Raw genomic sequence first — 27,921 nt, 5'->3', positions numbered from 1 at the left:
TCATTATATTATAACTGGAACACTACTAATATTTTATATTCTTTTATTTTCAGTCCAATTTGCAAGATGATGTCTTTGATAGCGGAGACACTATTGAAAAGAGAGCTCTCTCCTTGAGTTTTGACAACTTGCCCAACGGTGATCGTACTCCGCCTAGATCTACTCCCTCATCTTCTCTGGGTTATTCCAATCCAGAAATCACAGTGACGCCACCGGAACATAATCTCAGTGAAGTGTCATCTGAGGTACCTTTGAAGGACAATTTGAGTGTCCAATTATCTGCCGACTCAAGCAGTCAGTCTCATGACTCTCAGTCCAACATAGAGCATGTTGTTGAAAATGAAGAAACCTTAGCAGAAGACGTACCAGAATTTTCTGCTTGCCAAAGCCCTCCCCACAGTATGGACTGTAGTATATTTATTAATTCCAATGTCTCTGTGTCAATTTTGCAAGATTCTGAGGAGTCTTCTGAACTGAAGCCTGTGGAGCTTGACAATTGTGAAGGTAATATTACCAAACAGCTGGTAAAAAGACTCACATCGTCTGAAATACCTGCTGTTCAAGAGAGGCTCCAGGCTGAATGTTCCACATGCATTGAATCTGAAACCAGTAGGTCCTTTTTAGATGGAAGTTTAGAGGAATCTTTGCAGGGACTGCTTCTGACTCTGGAACCTTGTAAAGACCAGTGCGAGGAGTACCAAGAGTTGTACCAGGAGGTTACGCACCTAGAAGATGTTCTAAAAGTAAGTGAATGCAAAGCAGCAATCTGTATTTAGATCCTCTTTGGATGCGCTGTCATACGGGTGCAAGTTATGCATGATGCTGTAAAGATGCTGCCTTTGTATATTGCAGTACAACTGCTACCAACACAGGCCATATACAAGACAAAGTACTTGTGGATGGAGTCCTTTTTTTCTTTTAAGTCCTTTTAATTTAGTTTTAATTTTTTTCGGTTTTAAATAATAAGCCTGTAAAGGGCCTATGTACAGGCAGGGTACAGGCAAATATGATAGACGATGAAGCTTATTTAATGGCTGAGTTGATACCTTTGCACAGGAATTTTACTAATCCACAGGTAATTCTCTTACCACTTGTTGCTTTAGATTAAACACAAATTTTCACTTTTAACACCGTTTTTCTAGAAAACAAAACCTAAAACTGTAATGTATATTGTGTGAATGCAAGTTTCTTATGTGATCGTCACAGAAATGTGTCTTTTTTTTTTTTTTTCTCGTGTGCAAAATGAAACGCTTTTCTTTAATTCCCCAACAAGTCATCATTGTTCTCTTGTCCAAGTAAAATTACATGTAGCAAATAGTCTGACAAGTCTACACGTCTTATTATTTGTGATGGTATCTGTTAATTTCATCAGGTTGATGTTTTTTCTTTAATCCAATTTCATTTTAATAAAAATGTGTTCATGCATGTTCCCTTCCTTGTTTCAGTCATTTTCATGTTTGCATGCCTGTTTTACTGCATGTTTTTTTGGTAGTGGGCGTATTTACATTCTACAACTGTTTCTCACACTTGCAGGAGGTGTATATTAAACTTTTTCATCTTAACACTCCTTGTACATGTCTTATTTCATGCTTGTCTTTAAAATGGTTAACACAACTGCTGTCAAAATTCTAAGACAAAATCCATGTGAGAAATACACCATTGAAACCAGCCAGAAACTTCATCTAATTGTCCTTACAGTTATACCTGATACATGCGATGCAACTTCCTGGCAAATACACAGGTCCAATCCGGCATTTCCGATCTGCTCTCGATCGATAATGGGATATTGATCCCATGATCGTTTTTGAGCAGATTGGATATGTCTGAAATTATCATTGGACTGTTGACATTCAAATCCCTACACAATTTGGGCCCGGGATACATGAAGGACTTGCTGAAACTGCACCACACCTTTCACAACCTCAGAACAGCAGGTTCCATAAACTTGGTTACTCCCAGAGTGCACCTCAAAACTTTTGGTGACAGAGCTTTCTGTCATGCTGCCCCTACCCTTTGGAATTCCCTACCACACCAAGTAAAGACAGCCCCATTCCTGGAGTTATTAAAACCCAGACCGAAAAGCCACCTGTTTAGCCTGGCATTTGCAGACTTGTGGAATTATTCCTTTGTACCTCAATTTACTAATCAACCAATTACTGGTCTAAGCCATGCTTATGCGCTTTGAGTCCTATTGGAGAAAAGCACTTTACAAATGTTTTTTCGACCCATCAATCTGACAGAAAGTTGCATCATGTACACCAGCCTTTAAACTGGAGAGAAAATTGCAAAATGCCTCAATACATAGCTAACACTATCTTATGATGGCAATGACAGGTTCTCTCCTTCTCCTACTATAAGGTTGTAGGTGGAGCACTCCTCTCTCTCAGCATGATGTGAGCTGCTTAAGCGACCAAAGGTTGGAACAAAGATTGGTCACATGAGTGCAGGGATGCTGATGCAAGTCTCAACACTGTTTTCATGATTTGCATAGGACAGGGAGAGATACTTGGTGGGTGTAGGGGAGCTTGAGAGGCTTGTAAATCTGCTGCAGCTGATGCACTGAGAGTTTGAGTCATGGTGAGGTTGGTGGCGAGCTCTCTAGTCTTACAAAAAGTGAAATCTGGCCACTATGAGTTACTGAACGCTGTCACTAATTGTTAAACATTTTTCTTGACACTCGTCTTTTCCACACTGTCCTGTTATATATTCTACTAATGGGACTTGGTGCTCTTGTTTTAAGGGTGAAATATGGTTGCTACTTTACCCCCAGATCTAAACATACCATCTTATAATTGATGATCAGAGAGCTCCAATATTGCTTTTTATTGGGAATGAGTATTCTGTAGCTAAAAATCCTGTTCTGAAATTTTGACCACATGACTAGAAGTAGTTGTGTAAGATTTCAGAGACTATGGGTGTGCCTGCATCTGTGTAAAGCCCCGTACAGGTGCTTGATTAATGTCAGCTGAGGTGCCAATAAGGACCGCCTCCGAAGATATGGCCTGTGTACAGTGGCCCCACACCACTGCCCAGCAAGCAATCCACCTGGCGGATCAATTTGCTCAAGCATTGGCCTATACCTTTCTTCTTTTTGCTCACTCAGTCCACTGTGTGATGTTACGTCTGCACTCCTCCTTCAACCCTCCACCTCCCCACATAGCAGCAGAACGCCTCACGTCTGCTCAGTCTTGGCCCAGCAATAGTCGCCCGAGTGATCGCGTCCTGATCCCTGTTTGGTAACATCAGTCACGTGTCGCGGGCCTTAAGAAGCACTGTAGCACAGACAGTTAGTACTACAGGTAGTGGCCAATGTATCCTCAATTAATTTACAAGGGATGTACGGTATTTGCCATTAGCTAATCAGTGAACTTGTACAAATACTGAAACGAGCACTGCAGCTTAAAGCTAATGCTGGATCCACACGGTGCATTCGCGCACTCGATTTCCCGCTAGATTCCCGTCGATTTGTTTATTTCCAACATGTTCGATTTGGATTTCGATGGATCGTTAGGTCGATTCGGCATACTTTGCATGCAAATCGACCTAACGATCCATCGAAATCCAAATCGGACATGTTGGAAATAAACGAATCGAGAGGGAATCGAGAGGGAAATCGAGTGCGCGAACGCACCGTGTGGATCCAGCATTACACAGACCTGGGGCAACAGTTATGCCTAGAATGGGGCTTTAAATATTTAATCTGTTAAAATTCATTCTTCACACCACCACCGTTTCCTTCCCCAATCATGTAATATATGCTAACGCTATGTGTTTTATTCAGACTTACTGTATTGCTAGCCATGCTTTGGACAGTGATCTGTTAGGTGTCACAGCCACACACACCACAAGTCAAAGGCTTATCAACAAGATGTTAAAAGAACGGTTCTGTTCCATGACTGCAAGAAAATTAAATATTCACTAAATAATCATATGCAGGTTAATTTTTCTCCCACAGATTAGCTCAAACCTTGTCAATATACATATGTGTTACAGTTTGAATGGAACTAGGATTACTACAAATGCAGTAAACTTTCACCTAGCCAATGGGTGGTTGATTGACATAATTCTAATCTGAGCAGCTGTTAGACAGCACAAAGCTAGCAGGGCAGTGGTGTCACTGATTCTTCATCAGCTTTTTACTGAACACAGATCATGTGCTGTAATGTGGGGCTTGGATTGTCACTCCCTAATCAAAGTGTAATCAATTTATTTGCATTATCAGGGCATCATCAACCCTGGATATAGTTAGCATTTATCACTATTACATTAGATTAGATAGTGGCAGGCTTGAAGCAAATGTACCTCTCATTTAATTAGTGGCAGGGCTAAAAACATTGAAGGAGTGCCTTTGGTAGTTATTTCCACTGCATTATATGCACAGTTGAGACCTTGTACAGTCCATTGAAGTTAATGGAGTGTGGAACTCTGTCAGTAGACTATACGATGACATAATGTCACTACAATGTATGTTATGCAAAGATTTCTAAGGCAGGGTTCACACTTAAGTATTCATGCAAAAATGCAGACGTAAATTTATTTAAAAAAAAATAAAAATCTTTTGTTTTTAAAAACGTGAATTTTAGCATTTCTCCATTGTCTTTCATTAGCTGTGTGGCAAACGCATTTTCACACATTCGCAAAATGCGTGTGAAATTTAATAAGTGTGAACCCTGCCAGTTTCATCTATTCGTTATCTGCTAAAGGCCAGGTTGACCAGTAAATTTATACTATGAAATGTTTGTATTTTGTTTCCCCCTGATTGGGTTTGTATTGTAGGGCCATTTTGTACTGCACAGTTCTGAAAGAAATAATTGATTTGGCTGGGAAAGCGTATTTCCCTTTAAGAAAGTGTCAGTCGAATCATTTGAGAAAGGTCACATTATTGCTATGGGAGTGTTCAAGACAAGAATAGCGACTGTTAACTTTGATTGCTGTGAAAAGTTGCCCTTCTTTTTTCAAGAGTCTGACAACACTGAACTGCTGAAACCTGATTAATGGGTATGGATGGCTTTGGTATCACTGCTCTTTGGTATACTTTATTTATTAAAAAAAAAAAAAGTGGGGGGAGCAAATAATGTGTGTTCTAGCAAGAGGAATATGCAAATAGCAAAGCTTTGGTGACTAAAATTTCACTTTCACTAAAACATTACTATAAACCTGTATCGATGGTGCATAAATGTTTTTGCAGTGACAGTAATTTCCCCACTCCACAGGCACACGGTCTCGGTGTCACCATTGACTCTGCACTTTTATTCACTCCCCAAATCCAGAACAATTTGTGGCCTGCCTATTCCTCCTGCACATTGCTTCCAAAATACATCCCTTCCTATCTGCAGGACCTCCAAAATCCTTGTATATGCAACCATTCTTTCTTCTCTCAGATATCAATCTAACAAAACCGCACCACGTACAGTGTAAAAGGCCCCATCGGGCCATCACTACTTGTGGGACTGGATGTGGTCGTCGATCCAACGTTGCAAGTGTTAAAGGGGCCTGATTCTTCAGGATTGAGTAATATTTAGTGCTTTATAAATACAAGATAATCACCCATATGCAATACATTTTTTTCTCCTAGGTGATATTTTCGAAACTTGTCAATAAAATGTATTGTAAGCCACCAGCAAGCATGAAAATACTCAAAATATTTTTAATAGTACATTTTCTCCTACCGTTTGCTCTTGATTTTAAAGTGCTGAAAAGTGATTTTAAAGAGACTCTAACAAATGTTTCAGCCTTAGTTCTTCTATCCTATAAGTTCCTATGCCTGTTCTAATGTGCTCTGGCTTACTGCAGCCTTTCCTAATTGCACTGTCTCTGTAATAAATCTTATCTCCTTTCCTCTGTCGTGTCTGTAGGGCTAAGGCTTGAATGTGTGGAATGTGCTGTGCTGCTTGTGATTGGATAGAAGCGATACACACCCTCTGCAGGCCCCCTGCACACTCTATATGACTCACACACTATGCTTAGCTGAGCCTATTAGAAGCTGGTTAGTTTGTTTGTAAACACTGCCTAAAACTGTTAATTACAAGCCAGGATTGCAGCAGAGAGTGGCAGAAACAGCACAGAGGGGCACAGGAGAAAATAAAGAATAGAATGGTATGCTTTTTAGTGTAAGAATATTAGAGTACAGATTCTCTTTAAAGAGAAGATGAAAGAGTACCTCCCGGTAGAAAACTCAGGAGAAAAAATTACTTGCATATGGGCCAAACATTTATTAAAATTACTTTGGCATTTCAAATTGCAGCCAGGTAACAATTTTCAAAATGTACTGTAAGCACAATCCGTACCTAATTTGCTAGCCTTAAAAGGTGTACTTTGTGTTTCAATACACATAGCCCAGGTATTTGTTTTTCCTGCATGAGTAATTGGCTTCACAAAGCAGCCATTAAAAATTCATAACACCTGTAGTAACTGAGTGGAAGCTGCATGGACACTCAAACTGACAGACTGTTAGGATCGCTGATGGAGCAGCTATGGATGGACTGAGTGATTGTGTGCTGGAGTTACCAGTTTGGAGCAACTTGTGGTATTAATCCGCCTGTATTAAGAGACGAACAACCTCTTCAATTTAGCTCTACAAATGGCTTGGCTTGGAGTTTTACTCTTTAATATGTTGTCTTCAGCTCTATATGCAGTGGTCCCCAACCTTTTTTGACCCAAGGACCACTTCAGCATCAGGCAATTTTTCCAAGGACCGGGCCGATGTGGGGGATGGGGGTGTTATTGCCCGTGGGGGTGTGTGCGGGCTTGTTCTACAGGCAGGGTCATTACATAAAGAAGTCCTGGGAACACGAGCCCTACCTAACCACTATCTGCATCGCCCTCAGCACTTTGGAGAAGTACATTTGGTGTGTCAGGTGGTGTGAAGGTGGGTACTGCCTGGGCTTCCTTATCTACAGGCACTGTCATTTCCTACCCTCATCTGCCTCCCCTCACTTTTACCCTTCCCTCCACCTCACAGCCCCTTTACCCTACTCCCCACACTCAATTCACCCATTCCTCCTCTCTACACCCACTTCACACTTCCCTCCTCCCCACACTTTTTTACCCTTCCATTCTTCTTCCCACACCAGCTTCCAGCATCAGCTGCTTACCTCCGTGCAGACTGAACTCTGTCTCTGGCAAGAGACCAGAGCGTCCCAGTCATCCTCACTGCTGGCACCTGGTGTCCGGACAGGCAGAAAGCATGCTGCATTACAAATAACAGACACTAGGTGGCAGCAGTAACAATGGCTACAGACGGCTCTTCTCTATAGCTTCTGGCAAACTTCAGTGACGTTTCTCTCTGCTCTGTGATGATGAGTCATGACAGACTGCATGGCCCAGCTCAGAGCAGCTGCCCAGGGGTTGAGGACCCCTGCCAGGACTACCATCCCTGTAAATTTATTGTAATAGTCTTGGTGGAAGTTTTGTTTTTGTATTTTTGTACAGATCCTAATTTTTTCTCACATATGTTGTCTTATGGTTCCTCCTATTCAATCTCAAGACGTCTGATTAGTTACTGATATGGTGTCAATCAGAAGCCAAGTGGTAGTGTATAATGGATCTTGCTAAAATATTTTGTACTTCATTTCTCACTCCTTTTTTCTCTACTATGTATCCTGTAATATGCCTAGTTTGCACTTTAATCATCTGTGTGCAATGCTTGCCTCTAGTTTGGTTTAGTATATTAAATCTAGTATTATGCATAGCATAATGCATTTGATAAGTTGTATGTGTTTGCATAGTAACTGCCAGGCAAAGGTGACAGAGGGACATAGAGTGGGCATATTGCTCAACACAGAGCCTTAAAACTAGTATAAATGTTATGCCTTTTACAGATGGGAGGCGTATCCGATGTAAAGTACATTCTATGATTGCGTTTGGAATGTTTCTGAATGTTGTAGTCTTGTGGAATGGTGTTACCCTGTGTTTGTATTCTATGTAGTATATACTTGACTTGCATTCATCTTATTTTTTGTATTAGTTTGTTTTAATTTTCATGCAGCCAATTCTTTGGTCTTGCATTTGAAGTATTTTACTGATTGTTTTGAATTAATTGAGTGGCTATTTGCCTGAGATCAAGCACTATTAAAACACAAATACAACTCCATGCTAATGAAGTGCCTATTCAAACACATAAGATACTATTCAAACAAAAATTAAATTCTTTTTAGACCCCAATGAAGTGCAGTTGGCTACCCAAACCTGTTAAAGGTGTGCTCGGGAAATGCTAGGTGCAGTTGATTTTCAGTCAAGCTACATTTAAATGGTCGGGTTACTAGTGGTCCACCACCATAAAACACATTTAGTTAGGATAATCCTTTAATTATATAGGCTGAAATGATTGGTAATGAACATTTTCCCTGCAATTAAAAACCTTTTATATTAGTTTTTTTTTTTTGGGGGGGGGGGGGGGGGGTTATTGCCATTTGTATCCTCTTCGGGGAGAGATTTGCTCACCTTCTGTCATGGTGGCAACGCTAACAGTGAGCTGGGTCTAAAGTGGTACAGTTGTTGCTGAAACAGGAAATGGGGATAAAACTCCAGTGGGTGTGCCAGTCTGTGACCTTCACTTCCTAGGAAGAGATGACCTCCTCCTTCCGGTCTCTTTCTGGGACAGGACGTGAGCAGAAAACTCCCCAAGAAAGATATAGACAGTAAGAAATAGTAGAGCTTTAACCTTCTCCATGCTTTGTAAAACTAAAAATATTTTCCACTGGTGTGAATAATACTTCTGCATCCTAAATCCAAGAACTCACTTTCAGTTATGCTGAAAAGGTTTGATGCTTTGCTTCACTATGAACTTGAGAGTCTGAGAATTGCAGCCTACATTGATTGGTTTCCCTTTAGTACACGCTATGGAACGTGCCAGAATTGTTACTTGCACTGTACTGTATTTTCTGTAGTTTAGCCCACACAGCGATTTAAACCACAATAATAGGTATTGCTATTTTCCAGTCTGTGTCTTGTTGGTTTTTCTCACTCCCACAATGTTTGTCTGGCCTTGACTGATCCTTTCTACCTTTGCAGTGCAAGACATCTGTGAACAGAAGCAGGTCTTCCAGTATAAGTCTAACTGTTGAGAGTGCTCTAGAAAGCTTTGATTTCCTGAACACCTCTGACTTTGATGAAGATGATGTTGATGAGGATGGCAGCGGAATGGTTTGCAATGGAGGAGGAGCCGATTGTGTTTTTACAGAATCGGAAGTGGAGAAACAAAGGTACGTTTATATACAAAAAAGTGTTTTTGAGGATTTATTTTGTTTCATTTTTATTGGTCATGCTTCAGACTCTCTTCGCCTGTCACCATATGATGCAGGCGTGTGACTTCACGTGTGTCTGTGTCACACAGGAAATGGCACCTATAGAGCACTGTAAACTTGAGATTGTTAATTTTGCTATGGATTTTATCAGTTTTTTTTTCTGGGGGAGCGGGGGAGGTTGAATCCAAGACTCCAACAACTTTGGCACATAAGACCCTAATTGTTTCAGGCTGTCACCTAAAATAGTAAAAATAATTTTGGCCAATCACATTTTACTGTACATATGTATTTTGGAAGTGATGAAACTAACCTTCCTGCTATCATGCCAATACGTTCACACCAAACAAGAAAAGTTTGCCAAACACAACCTTAGGCAGAAAACTAATATGATGATCAATATTTATATTTAAACTTCAGGAATCAAATTTCAGCTGTCATTAAACATTCCTTTTTTCACCTAAGGAATATTGCAAAAATTAAGCACCTCATACCTTAGTTCATGCCTTTATCACATCACATCACATCTGGACTATTGCAGTGCCCTTTATGCAGGCATTCTAAATAAAGACCTGCCCCTCCTGCAGCTAGTCCAGAATGCTTGTGCAAGCCTATAAAACTGCCAACCCCGACATTTCCCCATAGCACCAATCCTCTGCTCCACTGGCTAAAATGGAGAAGCCTCTTTAACATTAGCATACTAACATTTAACGTAAACACAATGTGAGAGTGATATGGAGGCTGCCATATTTATTTCCTTTTAAAAAGACACTGAAGCGAAAAAAAAATTATGATATTATGATTTGTATGTGTAGTACAGCTAAGAAATAAAGCATTAAGATCAGATACATCAGTCTAATTGTTTCCAGTACAGGAAGAGTTGAGAAACTCCAGTTGTTATCTCTATGCAAACAAGCCATTAAGCTCTCCGACTAAGTTAAGGTAGCCATACACTGGTCGATTTGCCATCAGATTCGACCAACTGACAGATCGCTATCTGATCGAATCTGATCAGAGAGGGATTGCATGGCTACCTTTACTGCAAACAGCTTGTGAACCGATTTCAGCCTGAAACCGTTCACAATCTGTTGTGGTGGTGGTGGTGCTGCCGCCGCTCCCTCGCCCGCATACATTACCTGCTCCGCCGACGCGACTCCAGTCCCCAGGTCACCGCTGCTCCGTCTCCGCTCTGGTCTCCGGCCCCGGCATGCTTTACTTCTTCCTGCCCGGCAGGAAGTTTAAACAGTAGAGCGCCCTCTACTGTTTAAACTTCCTGCCGGGCAGGAGGAACTGAAGCATGCCGGAGACCAGCGCGGACACGGAGCAGCGGTGGCCGGGCGTAGACGTGCCGGCGGAGCAGGTAATGTATGCGGCTCTATTGCGTCGGTCGTCTGGTACTCGAACGCCGCTAGCGACGCGCTCCCTACCCGCGGGTGATCGACGCTAATTTTCTGCACGGAGCGATCGACGGGATCGGACGAAAAGGATCGAATTTCGGCGTGTAGTGCGAACGATTGGCAGCAGATTCGATCCCAGTGATCGAATCTGCAGTCGAAACGGCGGCGAATCGGGCCAGTGTATGGCCACCTTTAGTCGTGGAGAGGGCTGTTATCTGACTTTTATTATCTCAACTGTAAGTGAACTGTTTACTTTTTCTCTGCTAGAGGAGAGGTCATTACTTCACAGACTGCTCTGAAAGAATCATTTTGAATGTTGAGTGTTGTGTAATCTGCACATATTATAGAATAATGCAATGTTAGAAAAAACACTATATACCTGAAAATAAAAGTATGAGAATATTTTCTTTGCTGCTAATCTTCTAGTAATTATTCATAGTACACAACCAATTCATTATATCATATATTTTTTTTCGCTTCAGTGTCTCTTTAAGCAGTACCAGTTTCCTGGCTGTCCTGATCCTCTGCCTCAAATACTTTCAGCCATAGACCCTGAACAAGCATATGCAGATCTTGTGTTCCTGACAATATTGTCAGAACTGACAAGATTACTGCATACTTGAGGTGTAGACAAAGCGGAGGGTCAGTCACCCTGGAGCAAAAAAAAAAGACACCAGGAGGCCAAATGGTGCAGTACGTCACAAATGATAGGAGAAGCAAAACCATATAAACGGAGTACTCACAGAGGGAGGTTGCAAAAGGGTAATCATCCTCTGCAGGCAGGAGGAGATCAATAAACCCGACTCCACTCGGCGGTCCAGGCTAGCCGGAGATGGTAGCACCTAGGGGCTTGTAAACGAGGTCCAAGTGTATCCCCTACCCTGAGCTGGGGAGAAGGGGGGGGGGGGGGGGGGATACAATGCACAACAAAATGAAAAGGCACTCAGAAAATGATAAAATGAATTCAAAACAATAACATTAAAGTTTGAGGGGGCTTACCTCAATGAAGACAAATTCATATAAAGATGACCTTTAATAGCACTGGCCGGGTTTCATGGGTCCCTCCCCACTTCCTCAGGCCAAATCAAGTGCCTCACTGTGTAAAGAGCCAAGATTTGAGCACCTCAAATCTTGGTTCTTTACAGTTAAAGTTCATCTTTATATGAATTTGTCTTCATTAAGGTAAGCAACCTCAAACTCTATTTTATTGTTTTTAATTAATTTTATGGGCACCTTTTCAACCTGTTTGTGCATGGTTTCTGGTGTAATTCAGACACTATTGTAGTCAAATAGATTAGCAGGGCTTACCAGGCAACTAGTATTGTTTAAAAGGAAATAAATATGGCAGCCTCCAGATTACTCCCACCTCAAGTTCACTTTAAGTTTCTACATAATCTAGTCTCTGGATACTTGAAGGAATTGTTGCACCTGTGTCACATCTCCCACAAACTCAGGTCAACAGGCTTTAATAACTGCCACCAAAATCCAACTTAAAAACCTTTGGAGCCAACCTCTTCTGTCATGCTGTCCCTACCCTTTGGACTACCTTGCCACACCCAATCAAGACAGCTTCAACCCTAGAGGCCATATATCAAAACAGAAAAGCTACCTGTTTAATTTGGCATTTATGATCACATACATTTTTGTGCTGTAACACATCACAAACCACAAATAGGTAATGATCTGAGACAAGCCTATGTGCTTTAAGTCCTATGGGTGAAAAATGCATTACAAATGTTTTTTCTTGTTAAAAGAACTGGATCAAAATTGGTAATCAGATTATAACAGAAGTTCAAGCATTTGAAAGAAGGAACTCTACTTAGGGCCAGTGCACACCAAAAAACGCTAGCGGATCTGCAACGCTAGTGTTTTTTTTTTTTTTGGTTTTTTTTAAGGGTTTTTTCAGAGAGATTTTCTAAGCATGCCTAGTATTTTTTGGAACGTTTTTGTGTAGCAGATTTTATATTTTGTAAAGCTGTAACTGAACAGCTTCTGTAACAAAACCGCTTGGAAAATGACTCTGATCTAGTGTTTTTCAGAGCGATTTTTCACTTTTCTATACTTGACATTCAGGCAGAAATGCCTCAGAAAACTGCAAAAATGCTGCAGCACCCGAGTTTTGCGGAAAAAACGAACTGCTCTGTTGTGCACCATCCTATTCCCATTCATTAGCCAAAGGGTTTTCGGCCCGCAGACTTTTTAAAAAACGTTCAGAACTGCTCTTGGTGTGCACCAGCCCTTATTCCACATTTTCTTATTATTTCATTATATCTATATATATCTATATATTTCATTAAATCTAAAGTTTTTTTTTTGTTCATTATCTCTAGCACCTCTGAGCACCTCTGAGATGAAGTGGCATGCTGACCCCTCCCACTTCCCACTTCCTGCATGTTCATCAACATGATGCCACACCCCGTTCTCTGTATTGGTGCAGAGTGTGCGTTTAACCATTTAAGTCTATCTGGACGGATATATTCGTCCAGATAGACTGTGCAGCTGCCGCTGTGGTCCCATGCGCGCTCCCACTGCCTGCCGTTAACCCCCCTCCCCCCCCCCCCGATCAGTGAATGGGAATATAATTCCCATTCACCAAGCTAAGTCCCCCGCAGAAAAACCGACGATCTCTGATCAGAGACCGCGGTATTTCTGCAAAGAAAAAAAAGTTTCACAGCCTCCTTGTAGTTCCTGGTAGCGTGATCGTACACTCCAGGACTTTTTTGACTGTAGTGAACTAGACCCACATTTTACATTACATTACATTATTTTACATTTAAAATTATCTGTTTCCCTCCCACACCAAAAAATGCCCAAATACATTTTTTAATAAAAAATAAATAAAAAAAATAAAAACATAGTTACCTAAGGGTCTGAACTTTTTAAATATACATGTCAAGAGTATCTTATTATATTTTTTAAAATTATAAGCTTGTAAATAGTGATGGGCGCAAATTGAAAATATGCACCTTTATTCTAAATAAAATATTGGCGCCATAAATTGTGATAGGGACATAATTGAAACGGTGTAATAACCAGGACAAATGGGCAAATAAAATACATGAGTTTTAATTACGGTAGCCTGTATTAATTTTAAACTATAATGGCCAAAAACTGAGAAATAATGAATTTTTTCCATTTCTTTCTTAATCTTCTTGTTGGATTTAGAAAAAAATAATTCTTAGCAAAATGTACTACCCAAAGAAAGCCTAATCAGTGGCGGAAAAAATCAAGATCAGTTGTGATAAGTAGCGATAAAGTTATTGGCGAATGAATGGGAGGTAAACGTTGCTCAGATGCATACGATTTTCGACACTGTAGGCTGAAGTGGTTAACCTCCTTAGCGGTAACCCCGTGTGTGACACAGGGTAAGCCGCCGAAGGGTGCCGCTCAGGCCCTGCTGGGCCGATTTACATAATTTTTTTTTTCTGCTACACACAGCTAGCACTTTGCTAGCTGCATGTGCATAACGATCGCTGCCGCTACCCGCCAATCCGCCGCGTCGCCCCCCCCCCCCCCCAGACCCCTTTCACTGCCTGACCAATTAGTGCCAGGCGGCGCTGAGGGGTGGATCGGAGCACCCCCTGACGTCACGACGTCGATGACGTCATCGCGATCGTCGCCATGGCGACGGGGAGGCCCGTACAGGGAATCCCGTTCAGAACGAGATTCCCTGCAGGGTAAAAGCGCCGGCGGCGATCGGAGGGGTGGGAGGGATAGCGAAGGGAGGGGGAAGCATGTAGCTAGGCTAGCTACATGCTTTAAAAAAAATTGAAAAAAAAAGTGCTGCGCTGCCCCCTGGTGGATTTATTGTACCGCCAGGGAGGTTAAAGGATGCCCGAAGTGACATGTGGCATGATGAGATAGACATGGGTATGTACAGTGCCTAGCACAGAAATAACTATGCTGTTTTCCTTTTTTTTTCTTTCTCTGCCTGAAAGTTAAATATCAGGTATGTGAGTGGCTGACTCAGTCCTGACTCAGACAGGAAGTGACAACAGTGTGACCCTCCCTGATAAGAAATTCCCCTTTTTATCTCTTGCTTGCTCTTAGAAGCCATTTTCTGCTAGGAAAGTGTTTTATAGTTGGAATTTCTTATCATTGAGGGTCACACTGTAGTCACTTTCTGTGAGGACTGAGTCAGCCAATTACATGCCTGATATTTAACTTTTGCAGGCAGAGAAAGGAAAAAAAGGAACACAGCATAGTTATTTGTGTGATGGGCACTGTACATACACATGTCTATCTCCTCATGTCACATGTCACTTCGGATATCCTTTAAAATGCCCACAGTTTGTCTGCATCAGCACAAGCCACACAGGATGATGCCATGCCTGCACACTATCCACTCACTGACTGTCCTCTTGACCTTTTTACCTGCGATTTAGGAGGCCCAATACAGTATATTTAGTTTCATCTTTTTTTAGTCCGCAGTTAAGTCATCAGTTAATTCTGTACCTATTGTTTTTATCATGCTGTTTAAACTTGCGCACATACTCTGTTTTGACAAGAGGACTTGATATATTTTTAACAAGCCATAATACCTACATCAATCCTATAGTTGATAGTGTAACATTTTCATTTTTGTTCAGATGTTTAAGCTGTTTTTGATACTGGGAAAATATACATTTCGTGGAATGAATGGCTCCAGATGTATAGACTGGTGGTGATTCCTTAGGCCGTTACACTTTTTCTGCAGCAATGGAGGGAAAACACAATGTGTAATTTTCTCACGGCCTCGGTCACTTCATTCACATTGCACTATTCAAATATTACTAAACGCATATATAACTTAGAGGGATTTCACTGACTGATGTTTACCTCTTTTCTATAACTCAGCCCATAAAGTACATAAGAGCACTCTACATAAGAGATGATTATACAAACTACCTGATATATTATATTGTACATGAGTGCAATATTGAGCAATTTCTGCGTGCTTCAAGATTTAAAAATGTAATTGTTGAACTAAATTTATAAATATATTTTTTCTATGGACAAAACTTTAGTTTTAGATCTAACATGTAAATCTTATAAATAAGATTTAAGATGCAAACGTTTTATTTGAAAAAACTAAATCCTTTTATATATTGTGATGGGCAGTTTTTAATATATTACATTGATGTTATTGTAATTACATTTTCAGCTGAAATTGACAAATCTGTTCTGGAAGAGGCCCATCCACCATGATATTAGAACCTGGTGTAGAGATTCTAAACCCCATGTACCAGTAGTCAGTCTATTTCTTCTTGCTGAGAGGCTAACAGGTTCTGATTATCCTCTGTATATAAACCCAAGTGTCTCTGTGTCCCATGTCCCTGTGTGTGTATGGTTGTACTGCGCATGTGCAGGGAGGGACGCAGAGACACTGAAGGGGAGGATAGGGCGGGCATGAGTGCGTGTGCGCGGCAGGGGCACGGGTGACGTGCGGGTGTGCGTGGCAGGCACGCACTGAAAGACCTAGCCAATTTTTTTTTTTTTAAACGGGCTAAGGTCACTAGTTCAGAAATAATACTCATAGACTGTGATGGATATATCACTGTGGTAGGTAGAGTTGGTGTTTGAATTTGGGATCCTGCATCCCGAATAATGCAGAACACCACACTTCAGCACCCAAGCTAGTGGACAGGGAATAATTTGGGTTTCCAAATGCAGGATCCTGACTTCAAACACCAACAGTAATGGTAGGATTTGATTGTGAGCCCTTCTGAGGCACAAGATTATAAACTCTGTACAACCCTGCGGAATATGTCAGCGATATGTAAATACTAAATAATATTTACAGTACCTGCTATTTGTATGCATTGTTCAGTGCACAATTGGAGTCCCTTTAACAAAGTAACATGGCATTGTAGAGAATTACCCATATTGTACAATTTTACAAATTGGAAGAGACCTATTTATGGGAAAAAATCGAGTTACCTTCCAAATACTTTCGATTGTGCATCAAAAGATTGCATGTGTCCCCCAAGCATACCATTGTAACTTTGGCCCTATCGGGGCAACCTTATTGCATAACCTGTTTTGTTACTAAACTGCAATAAAAATATTTTGAAACTAAAAGATTGCATGTGATGAGAAAATTTTACCGTTAATGGGCACCTTTTTGGGTTATCTGTGACAGCTGATGGTAGGAAGAGGTTAGTTATATCAGTTAGGCCCCTTTCACACTTGCACGTTTTCATTGCGTTACGTTACCCTTTTTTACCGCAGGGTAATGCTGAAGCAATGGAAGTCTATGGGATATTCCATACCTGCCGTGGTGTGATGTGCCGGAAGCATTGCATCTATGCGAAAGCAACAGCACGTTATCGGGCAACATTCGCAGTGACGTACGTTGACCGGAATGCGTGTATTTTAAAATTTTTCATGGTGCGCATGCGCGGAAGTTTGTTTTTTCAATTCACTTCCGTGAAATACTTATTTTGGCCACAGGAAGTGAGCACTAGAGAGCCTCACTTATAACTTTGTTTGCAGCCAGAAGTGAGATTACCGCACAATGCCGCGGTAGTCTCCAAAGCCTATTTTTAACATTGCAATGCAATAATCAACCTATAACGCTGGTTGCTGGTGTAAAACCGGCCTCAGAGTTACAAGATTGGGCATCAAGAAAGAGTGTTTTATTAAAAAAAGAGGTTAACAATTAAGGTAGGGAGGTTAGGGCTTCGCTTTAGAAAGCCAGATAAGAAGCACATCATTTCTAAGTTAATTTTCAGAAGTGATGGTAGACTCTCAGTTCAAGCTTCTCTCAAAGAAATTAGTTTCAATCCAATTACACACTTGCACATTTGCCAATATTGGTGCAAGTTGTTGAACACACACTTTTGGATTGTGTGAGGAAAGAGGACATTTGCATGAAAATTGCAATCTACATGTAACAGGCCGGCGTGCGTGCCATTTACTACAAAGAAACTGTGAATGTGAAATGCAACCACAGCTAAATATGCAATTAAAATATATATGCATGCTTATTAATTTACAAAAAAATGTGTAATGCTGCTCTGCTAGAGCAAGGTTTAAAACCTCCCCCAGATATCTAAACTAACTTGGTGACTTGACTTTTCTTCAAGGACACCCGAGGTGAAAATAAACTAATGAAATAAACGATTGTATCCATCTTCCTTCACCTAAAAATGTTCCAGTTTTATTTTATGTTTAAATCTACTTTTTAAGTTTTAACTGTTTTATTGTTTTTGCTCAATGACACATTCTTTGAAGTATGCCAGAGCTAAAATGTATGAACTATTGACCCTTTTTATCTATTTCCTGCTCTCAGAAGCCATTTTCTGCTGGAAAAGTGTTTTATAGTTGGAATTTCTTATGTTAGGGTCACACTGTAGTAGTCACTTCCTGTCTGAGTCAGGACTGAGTGAGCCAATTACATGCCTGATATTTAACTCTTTCAGTCAGAGAAAGAAAAAAAGGAACACAGCATAGTTATTTGTGTGATAGGCACTGTACATACCCATGTCTATCTCATCATGTCACGTCACCTCTAGTATCCTTTAAAGTGTACATGAGGCTCATAAAGAAAACATTATCTACTTGGCTATGAAGAGGTACATCCTTTGCATAGTTCAGAGGCTTCTTGTGTGGTTCTTCCTACAACCACTGCCACACTGCACTCCTCACTGTCTATATTCTTTTTTTCTGTATATCAGTGGTACGGAAAATAGGGTTTGTGTGTATATGTATGCATACATGGTATATATAGTTAGTCATAGGCAGCCGGTAGTGAATCATTTCATTTCTACAGGGCCTAAATGTATTCATATTTGCTATCTTTCACATATCCATATTTACACTCATCAATCAGTGACTGTATTTCCCATGTAACTTTGACTGATGGGTGCCCCAGGATGATCCTTCCCTTTTTTGTTTGCTCACTAGTCTTTGGTTTTCTTGTTAAAGTCTTTGATCTGTAAACAGTTTCAGAGGACTTACTGCCATTACATTTATATGTACATAGTAGATACAGATAAATAGTGATGTATTGTAGAACACGTGTAAATTGCTGTAAGAAAACTGCTGTTTTTGAATACTGATCAGAGTTATAGACAAGCTGTGATATTTTTGGCTATCTGTACTCTAAGGGTGGTGGGTGTCTGTCCAAACCTCTGTAGATGGCATACACAGCTGAAGGATACATGCATCATTTGTAGAATGCTGATGATGGAATAACGCTGATCTTTGAGATTGTGCATATAATTGCAAAGGAGCTAGTTCAGTTTTCCCATATTGAAGTTGGGCTGCAGTAGTCTCCTGATGAAGTGAAACTGTATTCATGAAATGCGTCGAGCTCTCAGTGCTAACCCTGGAATGTTAGATTATCTATTGTGAAAAAGAAAAAAAATGTATCACAGAAAATCACATAATCAAACTCCTTCAAGATTGTATACTTCTATATGCTCTGTCTATTTCATACGAATTGTATATACTGTATACCTGTGAAATTATGATGTTAAAGTGGAATGAAACCCAGCTGTCTTCTTTGCTCTAAAATATTATTTGCAGGATATAATATACTAACCCCAATTTTTTGTGTGTAAAACAGCATTCAAAGAGTTAAATCACATGACTAACTTTTTCTCCTGCAGGGGCAGCCGCATCTGAACTGGTGATGACCTTAACTTGTGTTTACATTCTTCACTTGATACAATTAAGTAAACATTCTCTGACTGTGCAGAAACTTCTGCTAATGAGTACTGAACTAAAACACTTGTCAGAAATCATTACTGGGTGCATTTACAATGGAAATACAACAGTTATGAATAAAATGCACCAGCAGCTTTCAAAGTAAATAAACTAAACTTTGGGAACTTATAATTTCTGAATGAATAATAATACTTGTGCACAAAAGCAAATATGACAATTTTATGCGTTTATAAAAAGTAGGAAAACACCTTTTTGCTGAATATTTTGTCAGTTTAAAACTGCTTTAAACGTCCATGTTGTGCATGTTATACCTACCTGTGAGCTGTGACATTGTTTTGGTGTTTAGTGTCCATGCTGTGAATGTTATGGCAACTAAAATGGTTTTATAAATTGTCTGTCAATTACACACAATTTTATATTTGAAATGTGGATAATTATTTGATCATTGGCCCCTAATGTCCTCCTCTAATGCATTAAGATAATTTTTGAATTCATCTGCCCTTTTAAAGTCCCAAGGAATGTGAGGCAATTTATATTATATTCTACTAATGATAACCCACAACCTATTTAGGCCAATTTATAAATTTATTTTCCCTAAGGCCCCATTTACAGTTAATCAGTTTCTCTCAGTTATAACTGAAAGGACAAATGAATAATTAATTAAAGTAATGCCCATGTTTCCCAATGCCTCAGTTCCAACTATATGCATTTTAACTGAAAGATTTTTCATAACGCACTGCTATAGAGAAGAAAAAATGCGTACCAGCTGACTAAGTGTAAATGTGGCCTGAGTCTACAGCCATTTTTGTAAACTTCTGATAATGGTTTATAAATATGCCTGTACTGATTTACTTATAGTAAATGTAAGAAAAGTGTATGTTTAATTATTCCTACAGTTACAGATCTGAGCACCCAGAAGCCAGGGGGCACCTGAGTGAGGCACTAACGGAGGATACAGGAGTTGGCACCAGTGTTGCCAGCAGTCCCCTGCCCCTTACTACAGGAAATGAAAGCCTGGACATCACCTTAGTCAGGCATCTGCTGCAGTGCTCTGAGCTCATTAAGGTGAGATGGGAGAAAATCCATTGATAGTCAAGTAACAATATGCATTGTATTGTTTGTAATAGGTAAATGGGGTTATGAAAACATTATTGCAGTCAACTACAAGCGTCCAGTTTTGTGCAGTATGTTGCAGCTTGCATCACTTTTTTATTTTTTACACTGGCAGGTCCCAGAAAGGTCAGCTAGTAGTAGACATCTTTTAGTAATTAAAGACCAACTATGGGGTTCTAGAAAATCCCCAATGCACATTCCTGAACTGTCTCCTGCACACAAAATGGGAGGAGGCACCCCAATGTAGTATGTAATGGGAAAACGTGGGTAATGAACTCTTAAATCAGGTGGGAGAATTAAAGATAATAATTTTATTGGACAAGGAAAAGACTGTGTTTCGCGGACCTGCCTGCTTCCTCAGGTCTACAGTACAGTGTCTTATGCAGCTGCATACTGGGAATGCCTAATAGGACCAGGGATGTTGAACTCCAGTCCTCAAGGACCAAGGTCCTCACACATTTTTGCCACAGCTCAAATTAATTGTTGGTACTAAATAAGGAAAGGTGTGGTTCATAAAGTAGAACACATTTCTCAGTCCATCCTAAAAACTGGCATGGATATGGCACTCTAGGAACTGGAGTTCGACATCTGTGCTCTAGACCCACTACACCGATATAGCTGAAAGTGTACTGCTACTATGGAGAAGTTGATGCTGCCACCTGTACCAGCTACCTGTTGGACACACCACTGCACGTTTCTTTGTAAATCACACCACTACACTTCCCGTGATCCCTAGCAGGGACTTATAGCTGCTATATGGTTGTTACCTGTTAGCGGGGTGTTATGGCCCTTAGATACTGTAGGCGGTGTCATGTTATAGTTATGCTGGTTATCCTATGACAACATAAGGAGTAAATGTGAAGTGACTAATTATCAAAGCTGCTGCAATGGCATTTAGTGCTGCCACAGATGCCCACTACGATTCTTGCAGATTTGCACATGCACACTATTGCTATATGTGATTGAGAAGGGGGTTTGAGTTAGAGATCAGGGACAAGGAGATTAGTGTTAGGCATACTCTCAATTTGGAGAGTGTAGGAGGCATGGCTGTGGAGATATAGGCCACAGCATAATAAAATAATAGGAAATCTCGCAGTACAGCATCGTACTGCGCATGCGTGGCAGCTCAAATTTACAGGCAGCACAATCGGACACATACCAGCAACAGTGCAGCACAAGCTGTCATTGCACCAGTCCAAAATGACAAATGCGGCCATGTTTATTTTTTTCAGCATGTCCTGCAGGAAAACACACATACTGTAATAAAATACAAGCAAAAGCAGAACAATGTCTTCTAAAAAAAAATCAATAGAGGAGTTGTGACTTTTCCTTTCTGCTTAAACTACAGTATAGTTTAACAATTCTTCATTGGATGTTTCAAATGCTGATTTCTCCAGTTTGTCCGGGAACAATCAAAAGTGGTGCATTTGTGATGTGGTCTTTATATTTGGCACTGTAATTTTAATATTTGATGATGTATGTTATTGGGCCTCCTTACATTTATTGGAACAACATAACTGTCAAAGCATGTCGCTCAGCTCTGTAAATTGAAATCTCGAATAGCAGCACTGATGTGCAATTTAAAAATCATAGCTACCAATTTGTATCATTTGTATACTGAATCTGCTTATTTTGACCTTTCATGTGAGGACCTCTGTGAAAAATCAAAGAGAAGTGCTGAATAAATGCATTATAACTGTTATAAGAAAAAAAAGACCTATACAAACAGGTTAATGGCTAAAGCTTTGAAACCTACCGGAGCTGAAAATATGTGAAATAACCTTTGTTCAAATGAGCATAGGGGAGCATTTTGTTTACACAAAACAAAGCACTGTTTGTAGCCACTACAAAAATATGCCTCGCAAAGCAATCCTTTTTTTGTGAGGAGATATGATTCTAAATTGATAGGAATGTGGAATGCACAATCACTTTCCCCGTTAGTTCTCTTCACCTTGCTACTATGATTCTTTTAGCTTCAGCAGTTTGAGTCGCAAACCTAAAGCAAACAATAACAAGAAGAGTCAAAAGTGGATTGAGAAGATCAGATCAGTGTACTTTTCTGGGTTAGAGGTTACCAAAAAAGTGTGTGTGGGGGGAGGTGTCACAGTAAGATTTAAGGGGTTCTTTGCTTATCCTCCCTCCTTTCTGCTGGCTGGATGGTGTAATGGTTAAGGGCTCTGCCTCTGACACAGGAGACCTGGGTTCGAATCTCGGCTCTGCCTGTTCAGTAAGCCAGCACATATTCAGTAGGAGACCTTAGGCAAGTCTCCCTAACACTGCTACTGCCTATAGAGCGCTTCCTAGTGGCTGCAGCTCTGGCGCCTTGAGTCTGCCAGGAGAAAAGCGCGATATAAATGTTATTTGTCTTGTCTTCTGCTCTCCCTGGTTGCATAAGTGTGTAGGGAGGTGTTTGCTGTACCGGGCGATGGGGGCTGCACTTGTAGCAAATGGTGACTGGACTTTGAGAGACATGCACACTGTAAGGATCATATGATTTGAGTGAGCTTTGGTGAGAAAAGGGCCTTGGCCTAAACAAATGCTTGACTGTTAGGGGTGCTTTGAAAAAATTACAAAGATGCTGAAGATGCTGTAAACTAATTTAAGAACCACTTTCCTACTATTGTTGGTCATGTGAATAGAGCAACAAATGGAAGCTGAACCATTATCTCAAACTGGGAAAGGGCAGGCAGCCCAGAAGATTGTACTTAACTTGATGTTGCCAGTAATAGGCTATGGGTGGAGGAGACCAATGTTGCCACAGTAAACGTCTGAATCCAAAAGTACGGAGAGCAATTCAGTGGTCTTCTGATTTGAGGTCCCACTAATGATGCTGTCAGATATAGGTGTGAGATTTAGAGATGTTCCCAGATTCTGAATTTGGAGTTTGATCTGCAGGAGATGGAATTCTCCTGGGCTGAGCTGGAACCAGGAATTAAGAACTCATTCACTTAACAATTCTGATTAGCACTATGCAAAGTTATTATCAGCCTCTTATTTTTACTTTATGAACCCTTTTTATTTTTGTTGTGCTGCCATTCAAGTCAGACTTCCTAAACTAAAATCTAAGAATAGACTAGTCCAGTGTTTCTCAACATTTTATTGGTATGTACCCCTTTTAAAACCCAGTAATCACCAAGTACCCCCTAGCATAGTAAAAATTATCACAAGTACCCCTTGACAAATATATATTTGATTGTAGTACATGATAATTGGTTCTAAACAATTTCCAAGCATTTACTATTGCTTTTAACTAGCTAGAATGTTAACTTGGTGTTGTTTAAATAAGATTTATCATTTTCTAAATCTCTAAATTTGTTATTCTTGGTTAAGTATATCAAGCCCGAGTACCCCCTGGAACCATCAGAAGTACCCCCTGGGGTACGCGTACCACACGTTGAGAACCTAGGGACTAGTCTATCCTGTCTAATCTATATTCTCTCTCAACCTCATCCCTCCTAGAAATATTTGGTTTGCCAGATCTATGTGAGATTTGTATTGCACTTGGTTATGCGCCATTATGTCATACTGAACAAATATGTTATAGCTGTTTGTTTTTTTTGTTTTTTTTTGTAATTTTAGCAAATAACTGTATCAAGTCAAGTGTTATTCATGCTAAGAGATCTGAAGAAGAAACTGAGAAAACAGAGCCAGGTCATCAAGAGACTTTGTGAAATCAGTAGAGAGAATATGGGCAACACAAATTCAGTGGTGGAAGGTAAGCTACGACAGTGTCATGACAAATGATTGAGTTTTTAGAGGTTGAGAAGTACAGGTTAGTCTACAACGTGTCTAGAAATTAGGTGATAACACAAGGTATTTAAATAACCCGTTCCAGTAAAAAGCCTGTGAAAGTCAGAGATTGATGGCCATATTAGCACTTGATGTAAGAGGTGAGTTTTGAGTGATCTGAGCCTCTCTTTACTGTGACGCTCCTTAGCCAAACACTATGAAACTGATTAAATGAAGGGAGGTAAAGATAGAGACTAATGATGGTCGAAAGTGCTTCAGTTGTGTTCGAGGGTCATTTGGCTGAACTGGGCACAAGATGTTAGGTGTATTACTAATGTAGTGCTCTCTCTCTCTCTCTCTCCCTTTTTCTTTCTCTTCTCTCTCTCTCTCTCTCTCTCTCTCTCTCTCTTCCCCTTCTCTTTAAATAGATAGCTTGATAGTTAGATGGTTTGGGCCCTCAGAGATATAAACAGTTTATTTGCCATCTTTCCAGGTCAGCTATAGCCAATTGGAGGCTGTGATTAAAGTGGACCCAAATTAAAAATACAAGATTTCAGAAATAAAATCTATTTTCTAAATTATAATAATAAATAGCAGCCTTTTTTCAGCTGCATGATGACAAATATAAAATATTTTACATTTATTGGAGGAACCCCTCCCTTCCTTTCAAATTGCCGGCATTTTTCCGGCAAACTGGTGGAGGAGATGGTGTCCAGCAATGGAGGAATTGCTAATGGCTGCCCCCAGTATAACCCTAGTTATGCAAAGAGAAGGGTGAAAAGCATGCACTGAAATGCTCATAGGTTTGAAGGAGTGTTTATTTATCTTTGTATGTGTCAGAGTGGTGCAACTAAATCTTTTTAATAAAAAAAAAATGTTTGGTTTGGGTCCGCTTTAAGTTTGATGGCCCACTCCTATTGTTGGAGGTGAATTATCACCATCCAACCTACTGTAAATGTACAATATGTAGAAGCCGGGCACATAGGTCCAGCAGTCAACTCATCCATTCAAAAGAGGTGGAGCGTCAGGGCACATCAATTCCATGCATTATGTCGATTAAAATACAGCAAAGCATATGTAGAGGTGTGCTAGATCAGGGATATAACTGTAGGTTTACCAACAAACAAAAGAACAAAAACAATCCCTACTTCAAATGGCCACACTATCAAATTAATCAGTTCATCTTAACAATATTGAGACATAATCACAGGAACACAATCTTAAAAAATTTAAATCAGGACCCCCTCAGCAGCCTCCAGTTACCAGATATGAATGCATCAATTTCAAATTCATAATTTAAAGTGCATAGTCTCTAATGAAGCAGTCAGCGTATCACGAATTGCATAAGACCTCTCCCTCTCTTTACTGGGGGTGTCAATCTGACTTAGGGCTGGTGCACACCAAGAGCGCTTCTGAGCGCTTTTAAAAATGCTATCGCTTTGAAAAGCGCTTCGCTAATGTATTTGAATGGGATGGAGCACACCAGAGCGATGAGCTTTTTTCCCAAATGCAAATGCGGGTCCTGCAGCATTTTTGCTGATTTCTGAGGCGATTCAGCCTCAATGTTAGTGTACCAGAGCCCAGCAATATAAAAAGATTTATACATACCTGGGGCTTCCTCCAGCCCCATCCGCTCGGATCGCTCCCACACCGCCATCTTTCGCTGCCCGCAGCTTCTGTACCAGGTTCCGTCACTGCCGTCAGCAGCTGGAGAGATGCGTAGAGGGCGCACTTCTCTTACGTCAGACTGGCTCCGACTGACAGAAGTTCGGGGACCCGGTATCGCAGCTACAGACAGCAGAGGACGGTTGCATGGGAGCAATTGAAGTGGATGGGGCTGGAGGAAGTCCTAGGTATGTATGAATCTTTTTATATTACTGGGCTCTGGTTTCCTTTAAGTAGAGGAATGTGGAAAATCATTTTGAAAAGCGTTAGATCAGAGCGATTTTCCAAGCATTTTTGTTACAGAAGCTGTTCACTTACAGCTGTACTGTGACAAAAAATATCAAACACTACACCAAAACGTTTCAAAAATCGCTAGGCATGATTAGAAAATTGCTAGCACATGCCTAGAATTGAGCTAAGAAAATAGCTTCTAAAAGTGCTAAGCGTTTGCGATTACGCTAGCACTTTTTGGTGTGCACTGGCCCTTACGTTTGTATAGATTCTTGCATTCATCTTGTTTAACACTTTGCATAACTAAGGCCTCTGGAGCAAAACCGTGGCTGTAGGAGCGCAAGTTAATTTAAAGGGGACACTATCACGTTGTTGGATTTTAATCTGAGTTGGCAGTTCAGGTTTTTTTTAAGTGGTAACCAGTGGCCTTTATAGCGAATTAGATTTGTGAATAAGGTTTAAAAGCTCGTCTAGGCTACTTGAATGATGTAAAGGATAAGGTGTTTAGAGAAACAGTTTTCTGAACTTGTATGTACATTTTTTACATCCTTAAGAAGTGTGACTTTATAGAGGCTATTTCTTTTTCAAGTGTTTATTGTAATTTGTTTCTTGTGGTTACATGTTATTTAAAAAAAGAGAATGTGCCCTGACAAAGTAAAGTAACCTATTAAGCATGTGTCTTATATTTACATCTGTTATTCTTCTGATCATAACCCGAGGCTGTTTCTAGCATAGAGCCTGCACACACTATTTCACCTGTATGCTAGCTACTGGCTTACTTAACAAAGGAGCTTTTGTTCATCTAATCCTGCTTTACCTTGGGTAGTTTCTAAACAAATATTAGGGCATGTGAAGTTATTCAGATATTTCAGAGTTACAGACTGTGAGAACATGACCAAAAAGTGAAGGGAAGAACAAAACATGAAGCATTCTGTCCCCATGGAAGTGAGGTTTCCACAGGAATTCTGTTCTTAAAGGGACTCCGAGCAGTGCAGAAACTATGGAAAGATGCACATCATTTTAAAGCTCTCTTTCTCCTCTTTCCAATGATATATAAACCACCACCCTACGCCTTTTAGTTTTCGCTATTTTCGCAATTGAATTTGCCGCGGCCGCAATTTTGATCGCGAAAATAGAGAAAACTAAAAGGCGTAGGGCAACGATTTAGGTGTCGTCAGAAAGAGGAGAAAGAGAGCTTTAAAATGATATCCATATTTCCATAGTTATATTGTATTACACAGGGCGACTTTTTGTCAAAGTCAGCAGCTGCATTCAGCAGAATGGAGCTGCTGACACTGGGGAAAGTGTCGTCCTGTGTAATACAATATAACTATGGCGTGATGGATATCATTTTAAAGCTCTCTTTCTCCTCTTTCTGACGACACCTAAATCGTTGCCCTACGCCTTTTAGTTTTCTCTATTTTCGCGATCGAAATCGCGGTCGCTGCAAATTCAATCGCGAAAATAGCGAAAACTAAAAGGGGTAGGGTGGTGGTTTATATATCATTGGAAAGAGGAGAAAGAGAGCTTTAAAATGATATGCATCTTTCCATAGTTTCTGCACTGCTCGGAGTCCCTTTAAATGAGGTTATAAAAGTGTCTAAGCAAATCCGTTTGCATAAATGTCTAAAGGAAAGCTTAAAGTAGACTAATGTTAGGTACACACTATGAGATTTTCTGGCAGATTTACTGGAAGATCGATTTACTTCCAACACGTCAGATCTGATTTCTGATCGATTTCTGATCATTTTCCGATCTAATTCCGACAGTTTTCCGTTGAATGCAATAGGAAATCGATCTAAAAATGCTCGGAAATCGATCGGAAATCAGATTGGACATGTTGTAAAGAATCGATCTGACAGTAAATCTGCCAGAAAATCTCAGTGTGTACC

General features: G+C 40.3%; 1 protein-coding gene across 6 annotated transcripts in view; it reads left to right on the top strand.

The window, feature by feature from the left end:
* RIPOR2 (RHO family interacting cell polarization regulator 2) overlaps positions 1-27,921 on the top strand; it is a 237,940-nt gene that overhangs the window by 160,473 nt on the left and 49,546 nt on the right. For all 6 annotated transcript variants that reach the window (XM_068236991.1, XM_068236989.1, XM_068236990.1 and 3 more), the window contains 4 exons: positions 54-743; positions 9,013-9,203; positions 20,188-20,356; positions 23,984-24,119. In XM_068236991.1, the coding sequence (XP_068093092.1) occupies positions 54-743; positions 9,013-9,203; positions 20,188-20,356; positions 23,984-24,119 (1,186 nt within the window). The remainder of the gene's footprint in view (positions 1-53; positions 744-9,012; positions 9,204-20,187; positions 20,357-23,983; positions 24,120-27,921) is intronic.

Source organism: Hyperolius riggenbachi, chromosome 5 (assembly GCF_040937935.1).
Source record: "Hyperolius riggenbachi isolate aHypRig1 chromosome 5, aHypRig1.pri, whole genome shotgun sequence".
NCBI lineage: Eukaryota > Metazoa > Chordata > Amphibia > Anura > Hyperoliidae > Hyperolius > Hyperolius riggenbachi.
Note: the sequence above shows the minus strand (reverse complement) of the source record. Positions and strands in the feature narration are given on the sequence as shown.